This window comes from Pezoporus occidentalis, unplaced genomic scaffold (assembly GCF_034315485.1).
Source record: "Pezoporus occidentalis ecotype Australia unplaced genomic scaffold, CSIRO_AGI_Poc_V1 ctg59, whole genome shotgun sequence".
Classification (NCBI taxonomy): domain Eukaryota; kingdom Metazoa; phylum Chordata; class Aves; order Psittaciformes; family Psittacidae; genus Pezoporus; species Pezoporus occidentalis.
The window spans coordinates 2,688,787-2,696,830 of NW_026915932.1; the positions used below are offsets into that span (position 1 = coordinate 2,688,787).

At 39.8% G+C, this 8,044-nt stretch overlaps 1 protein-coding gene across 3 annotated transcripts; it reads right to left on the reverse strand.

Moving 5' to 3' along the window:
- Window positions 1–557: 557 nt before the first annotated feature.
- SCG2 (secretogranin II) lies at window positions 558–6,585 on the reverse strand. 3 transcript variants are annotated; one of them, XM_062638868.1, is made up of 2 exons: window positions 6,488–6,585; window positions 558–2,917 (listed from the first exon to the last, which is right to left on the reverse strand). In XM_062638868.1, exon 2 carries the CDS (start codon window positions 2,901–2,903, stop codon window positions 1,026–1,028), a length of 1,878 nt encoding a protein of 625 aa, XP_062494852.1. In that variant the 5' UTR covers window positions 2,904–2,917; window positions 6,488–6,585; the 3' UTR covers window positions 558–1,025. The 3 variants fall into 3 exon arrangements, with proteins under 3 accessions (XP_062494852.1, XP_062494851.1, XP_062494850.1); XM_062638867.1 differs by having other exon boundaries at window positions 6,380–6,515; XM_062638866.1 differs by lacking the exon at window positions 6,488–6,585 and adding an exon at window positions 6,321–6,469.
- Between the last annotated feature and the right edge of the window lie 1,459 nt (window positions 6,586–8,044).

Sequence of the window (8,044 nt, forward strand, 5' to 3'; positions counted from 1 at the left end):
AACATTAATTTAATGGAAATAATATTTCATTGGGAATAATTTTTCATTTCATTGGAAATAATAGTTTATTAGACAAAAAAACATGATGTTACCTACAGGGTGAGTTCTCTGCTTCCCTTGCACTGGAGCCCATCTCTTTCTTTGTGGTAGCCCTAACAAGAGATAGTGAGGAACCTGCCTGCAGAGCTTCCCAGAGTTGCTGCTACACACAAAGGTTCAATTTTTTATTTATTTAGAGCTTTGTCATAAAGTCTGTCTCAGCTGGACAGATCATCTTCCTCCCACTGCCAAGTGATATTATCAATTATGTGGGCCCAATTTTCTGGAAAGATAATGCAGTTACTGCCCTGATTGACTTCAGCAAGCTTTTCAGGTACACGCTGCCCTTAAAGATAATGCCAGTCAGTGTTCTCACAGCCCAGAAAAGCAAATGTGTGCTACCAACTTATTGTATAATAAAATACTAAACTCCAGAAGAGCTGTCTGTGGAAGTAAAAAGATATGTTTCCATTTCAAATTAGTATGACTTTATCAACTGCCACAAAGAAAACACAGTCTATTGTCCAGAAATAATTTATTCATCAACAATAAAACACTGAATAGAAAAAGCCTTGTAAATAAAACTATATATATAATGCTTTATTTTTTTTATTTGATACTCCACAAAAGACACTACAGACAGTAACAAAATAATCCAATTGATCTTAAAAATTTCAAATTATAATTGTCATTCTTCATTTATCATGTTTTATTAACAATGTAAAGGTCTTTTGTTTACATATTATAGGTTTACTTGATTTCATTAAATTGTTTCTTAAAACACTTCAAGCAATTTGTTGGTTGCCCCATAATTTATAACATATATAAGTATATCAATAAACAATATAACAGCTCTGAGAAAGATATGCAGACTTTTCAATGGTAAGTAGTCTACCATAGGTTGTTCAGTGGGAGAGTGGGAATAAATCACAACTGAATTGGGATAGAAGTCAACACATTGAAGAGAAATAATGTTTGGGGAACAATTACATGTTTTCCATTGCCCGTTTAGTAATGTGATCACTTTCAAGCTCTGATTTCTCCTGGTTTAGATACTCTAACACCTTTGTTAGCATATCCTCATCAAGATACTGCCTGTTTTGGGTGTCATCAGTTTCTCCGGCCATGGAAAGCCTTTTGCTGAGTGAAGCCAACTTCGCAGCCTCCTGTGGTCCCAGCTGACTTAGGTGCTCCCTGATGGCCTGGTCCAGCTGATCGTCTTTCTGCAGGTTGCTCTCAGAAGCTGGAACTGGGACTCGTTTCATCTGGTTCATATTGATAACTTCAGGATATTTTGCCAACACCTTTGCCAAGTAATCGGCCAGCTCTTCATCCTTCTCATTCAGTTTCTCATACTCCAGTTGTTGCCTTTCCAAATCGTTCAACCAGGCAGCCTTAGGAAACGGGTGTCCTTTCAATCTTCTGGGAATGTAAGACAGTCTTGGCAAATCATTTTCTTGATTAAGATGATTTAGGAAGTAGGAGGGATTCTGATTAGCTAAATTGTCAGTTCCCAGAAGACTGACTATATCTTCAACATTGAGGTCTTCAGGTAGATTTTCTGGAATAAGATTAAGAGGCTGCTTCATGTACCCATTTTTAGAGTTTACATTATGTTTAAATATATCTCTCTGTCCTAGATTGGTTTCAGTGATCTCGTCGAGGTCTTCTGGGAATTCTGCTTCCTGCTCAGCTTCCAACCTTTCACTCTGAAGCTGCTTTTTTTCTCCAGATTTCAACATGTCTATTAAATCCTCGGGAGGAATTTGTAAATTCCTTGAGATTTCTATCAGCTGAGCTATAGACTGTGGATCAAGTTGCTTATCCAAAAATGTGGGTGCTCTCTTTTCCTCAAGTTCTCCTCCAGTCCTTAATTTCCTATTCCCAGCACCACCCATCAGCCTCTTCAGGTAATAATTCATTAGCTTTGAAACATCCTGTGACATTTGACCTTTATTGTCTCTTCTTATTTCATCCTCAAGGAAGTTGAGTTTCCCTGATCTTTTCATTTCATCATCAATCTCCTCTTCATGTTTATCAATTTCCTCTTTGCTATCTTTTATCTCCTCCTGAGTTTGACTTTCCACTTTTTCTTCTATGGGATTCCAATCTTCTCCTCCAACCACATCTTCATAGGCAATGTTATTCACTTTGTATACATCATCTTCATCATCTGTATACAATTTCTGGTCCTCATCCAACCTTTCTTTCTTATGGTTACTAGGTCCTGCCATCTTCCCCAACTCCTGAAACACAGACTCCAACGTAGCAAGGCTTTGGGGTGTGTATTGCTCTTCCACTATTTCATTAGTACGCTTGAAAGGACTATCTCTTGAACTGTCTTCATAGTGACCAAGTGGCATTTTGAGATATTTTTGCCATCTCTCAGGCCACTTGTAAGCCTCATAATCATCAGTTCCTCCAGCTGGAAGACTGCTGTCAGAACTTGGACCATAAAGCTTATTCTCCTTTGGGCCAACTTTTGACTCTTTCTCAGCTTGCCTCAAGGCTTCCAACATAACCTTAACCCATTGGGACTCATCTTCAGTCAAAGAATCCCTTAAATTATCTGGTAGGTGAACTTGATCTTTGCTTTCTTTCTGTTGCAGGAGGTATGGGATGCTCTGATAAGAGTTGTAATCAGGGCTGCTTTCTCCTTTGTTAGTTTGCTTGCGAAGATCTTCTATGTATTCCAAAGCCTTGATCATATCAGGATTTGGAAACCTTTGTGAGTTTTTCACTATATAGTCTGGATCTTTCTGAAGCAGCTGATGCTGCTGGAAGGAAGCTGCATCAACCCAGCAGATCAGGACAAAGAAAAAGGTGAGAGCTTCTCCAAGTTGGAAGGTTTTAGTTTCTGCCATGTTTAAAATGTTTCCTTGAAATAAAGAGGAAGAAGAAAAAAAAAAAGAAAAAAGAAGCAGTTAACATATGGAGACAGTCTTAGGAAACAGAGAAGTAAAATAGAAATTGGTATTTTAAACTCATCATGAAGAATACCACCAGTACTACACATGTTTTTATTAATTATTGAAACCTAATATAACTTGTACATGGAAGCTGTATATTTTGGGAAATATGAGGTTTTCTGAGTCTTTTCTAAGATTCCTCAGTTTACTGGAAATTATCAGTTTCCTATACTAGAAATTTCTTATCTCTATACTCAAAATAGTTTATGAACATTGATTTCCCAGCGGCAGCACCAGAGAATAAAATGTAATTCCTATTCAGCTCATGAAATGCCGATAGAGGAATCTAGATGTCATTTTGATTATCAAAATGAAGACCTCAAATGGTAAAATCAGTATATCCATATATTTAAATGCCATTTTTAATATTTAAAATATTAAAACTGCATATAGAAATACTTTGTGAGATTATTCCATAGGGCATGTAATTTCATGCCTGGGTAATACAGCTGAATGATGCTATACTGCAATAAAATCAATGTAATGAAGTGGAGAGCATGGCGTATAAAACAACTTGCAAGTTTATTTCTCTCATTCCTGTCTGTGTCATTACTTTCTTTTTCTATAGATCATAAAAAAAAATATTATTTGGATTACAGTTGAATTTTAATTACAAGACTCTATGGGTGAACGTTTTTCCTATGGGTAATAATCCCTGATATGAAGGACACACTATAATTTATCCTAAAGGTAAAATATAATTCTACTGAATCCTTTGAAACCCATCTTGGAAATGAGCTTGAGTAGGTAGGTTCTGAGTGGTGATTTCATTCATTCATTGATTTCAACAGACATTGAATCAGGTCCCAAGACAGGCAGAAACATCAGCATTGGCAAAAGTGGGCTAAATTCAGTTAGAATAGATCAGTAGAAGCCTAAGTTTAGTCAGTCTGCCCAGCTTAAGTCAGCAAGCAGTAAAGTCTGAAACAGAAGTGGGAAAAATATGCTTCTGACTAAGATTACAGCACTGCTGCATATGAGGATGGAGCCGCACAAGCCCAGTCTTGCAGGGAGCTGAGCACCCTTCACCCAGTGTAGAGAAACACTGCCATCGCTCATTCCCTGGGAGATGCTCAGACACTGATACACCAGGCTGTGAGACTGATGGTTAGATACTTTTCTGATCCAGTTGCTTTAATAAGGTAGAATTGTGAGAAAGAAATGATGAAGATAGAAACCACTTTGATTAATTAACCTATTTTGGTTCGTTTGGTTTTTGGCTTGGTAAAAGCATCTTGCTGAGCCGCAGGTGGTTCAGTTTATCATGAAAGAGCTACACGTACCACTATTTACCCCCTGCTGCAAGTAGAAAGTGAGTGTGAATACACTCATTTCAGTTCACTTGTAGATTTTTCCACTCAGTTTTTGTTCCTAACATAATATGACTTAACTAAAGTTAACTAAATACCCTAACTAAATATGACTAAACTAAATAGTTAAAGCAGTACCAGTTCAGACAGCTGCTTTTTGGTTGGTTGGGGTTTTTGGGGTTGTTTTTTGTTTGTTTTTTTTTTCCTGAACAAGGTAACAGCTGTAATAGCAAACAATTTCCTTGAACATTTCTGACTTCAAGCCTCGGTACATTTGAGCATTGTTTTTCCAAACAACTGATTAGAAGGTCCCACCCTCCAGATCTGAGTTTTCCCTGAAAAAAAAGCCAAGACATTCCTTCATTTTCTGTCACAGAAAAGGCATTAGCTCAATACATAAATTTATATCTCCCTGAAGAAAGAAAACACTTCACTACTTCTTGCAGCAAGTAAATGAAATTAAGACTTTCTTTTCCGTCAGAGAGACTGGTTATGAACAGAGTTAGTTTGATTAGCGTATGAGAAACTGTCCTTTCCAAGGGGTGGGGGAAGGGAGAGTTGTTCCATAATTATCTGTCAGGCACCTCCCACTTACAGACACCAGGAACTCAACCTCCTTCCCTGCACATAATCATGTATTGTTACAGCCTTTGTAAGAGCCATCAGCATCCCATTAGAATCAAAATGTGCATAGCAGGGCAAAGTTCAGTTTAGTGTTCCACACGAAACTGATATTGCTCAATGAGACATTTCTGCAGCAGGAATAAAAGGGCATTGGCTACCCTCTGCATATTTTGGGTGCATTTGTCTCTAAATCAATTTTCACTTCTTTTTTATTAGTAGATGATACTTGAAAACCTTGTCAAATGGATCTGGGAATGATTTCTTTTAAAATCTTTGAGTTCAGGTCATAAAACCTTGTCATTAAATATACCACGTTACCTAGGGTCAGAGGACTCCTCCCCAGTCTTTCAGACTTTAATCCCATTTAAACAAAACAGGTAATATTTTTTACTATCCTTAGGATTTATACTAAACATTTTCTTCTGTGCCTCTCAAAGGAGAATATATTAAAATGGCTGTTTTGTCTGCAGATAGATGATTGTGAAGCTAGCCTAGACGGGGAGCCTAATAGCTAATAGCTATTCTATTAGCACCTAACAAACAGGAAAATCATCTTTTCGCCAGCAAATATAGAGGTTCCTATTTACAAATTAGGCAATCGAGTTCACAATCTGACATGTACAAAGGCAATGCAGACTGGCAGAAGTTCCCTCAAAACAGACTAAAAAATAAATCTCCTTTCTGGGATGTTTCCATGGTAGCACTAATTTTTTCTCATGATCTCTCTCAGCAGCCGTCTCCGATGTAAATGCAATGTTTCCAGTGAAAAATTGGGATGAAAACTCATAACTTTTCCTATGGATGAGTCCCTGCCCTGAAAGTCTAAGGGGGAATCTGATAGCAGTTTTCCATAAGGAAAATAAAGAAATATATCACACATTCTTCCTTCCACTCACTTTTGCAATCAATAACAAACACAATTGCAGTAAATTTCCCTTGTTTTTAATTCTATCCAACCCTTTACTGTCTGCAAGGGACTCAAAACATGAACAAAAATAAAAATATGGTGAGGAGAAGGGGAAAAAAAACAACTCCCAAGCAGTCTGAATGTATATACCGCCTGTCTGTTTATGCATACATCTGGAAAGTTGTCAGATGTGTTTGCATCCAGAGAACCTCTTAGCCTGTATTTTGAAGCGACTGATATGCCATGTTGGCAAGCTGGCACTCCTGAACACAGTCGCAGACAGAAACACAGTACTTTCTGCCTTTGGCCACGATAGATAGATGATATATAGATGTAGATCTAGATGTAGATGATAGAGATAAAAGACAGAGATAGAGATGTAGATAGATATAGACAGATATAGATAGATATAGATACAGATTAGATATAGATGCTATAGAGATAGGTATAGATGCAGGATGTATCTCTCACTATAGGTCTGTATTTTGCAGACATATGTTTCACCACCAACGCCAGCTACAGCCCATCACCTCTCTGCTGTAGCTCGCGCTTTAGCTAAGGCTCTCTCTTTGCCGTGGGTCCCTCCCGGCTGGCAGCCTGTTCCGCGGGTCCCGGCCGCCCCCCGGCGCAGCCCCTACCTGCCAGCGCCGCTCCCGCCGCGCCCGCCGCCGCCGCCGCCGCCGTCGTTTTCAGCACCGGACAGCGCCCGCTTATACTGCCCTCGCCGCCCGTGACGTCAGCCGTGCGCTCATGCCCCGCCCGGGCGGCGGAGACTCGGCAGGGCCGCGCCGCGGCCGTGGGGAGCGGGAGCCTCCCCGGTGTCCCCCGCTGCCGTCAAGGGTAGAGAGAACATGGGGAGGGGAGGGAGATAAAAGGGAGATGGCGGGGGGGGGGAGAAGGAAAAAGACAAAGGAAAAAAAGAGGAAAACAGAAAAAGGAAAAAACGGGGAAAAAATAAATAAAAGAAAATAGAAAGAAAACAAAAGAAAAGGGGGAGAAAGAGGGGAGAAGGAAAAAAGATTAAAGGTAAAAAGAAAAGGAAAAACGAAGAAAAAAGGAAAAAAGGGGAAAAAAGGAAAAAGGAAGGAAGGAAAAAGAAAAGAAAATAAAAGGAAAGAAAAGAAAAGAAAAGAAAAGAAAAGAAAAGAAAAGAAAAGAAAAGAAAAGAAAAGAAAAGAAAAGAAAAGAAAAGAAAAGAAAAGAAAAAGAAAAGAAGAAAATTAAAGGAGAAAGGAAAATGAGAAAGAAAAGAAAAGAAAAGAGAAAAGAAGAAAAGAAAAAAAAAGAAAAGAAAAAAGAAAAGAGAAAAGAAAAGAAAACAGAAAAGAAGAAAAGAAAAAGAAAAAGAAAAAAAAAGAAAAAGAAAAAAAGAAAAAAGAGGAGAGGAGAGAGGAAGGGAAAGATTAAAACATAAAAAGGGTGGTAAAGAGTGGAAAAGAAAAAAAAAGGATAAAATGAAGAGCAAGCAGGCAGGAAGAGCACAGTCAGGGCCTTCTGCTTTTCAGCTCCCATAGCCCAGGGGTGTTGAGGAGCTGGGGCTGTGGGCAGGGGCACACAGGGGCTGGAGGGTGATGATGAGCCAAACCGTGAGGAAGGCCATGTGCTGTGGCAGCACAGTGCACATGTGCACGTGTGTACCCATGTGCATGCCTCGTGTAGACAGCCTTCCAACAGCTACAGTCAGCATGGGGGTCTGCGATCTTTTTAATCCACTGAATGAGCCACAGTAGCACAGTTCTGGCTTCCTGACAGGGTGGGGACAATCCACAGCATCCATGGCCTCTTTGTCAAGCGTGGGAGGCCCAGGAGCTCTGGACCAACTACAGCATTCTGATGAGGGCTAGGTGCTCTTGGAATAGGAAGGAGCTAAGGAAGGGAATGACACACCTCCATTGTATGCCTGACATAGATGGAAAACCTGAAGGTCAACAAGGAAAGATAAGGCAGAAGGGTCCCCCCTCCCCAGTAGCTCCAGTTCAGAAGCAGCTGGAGAGGGATTACCCACCCAGGGCACTGCCTGCAATGCCCTTGCGGTTTTAACTCCTTCCTCAGCATTCCCTGTGCAGAAAGGCCAGCACTTGCACTGATCACTAGGATGAGTAAATACCACCCTGCCATAAATCAGAAAGCATGAAATGTAACACATTGCTTCAGCTGCTGCTCTGGGTTTTAGCTCATTCCTTCTGCTTCCTTTC

Excerpts from the sequence above, each read along its gene's own strand:
- SCG2 (XM_062638868.1), bottom strand. The coding sequence starts at position 2,903 with ATGGCAGAAACTAAAACCTTCCAACTTGGAGAAGCTCTCACCTTTTTC.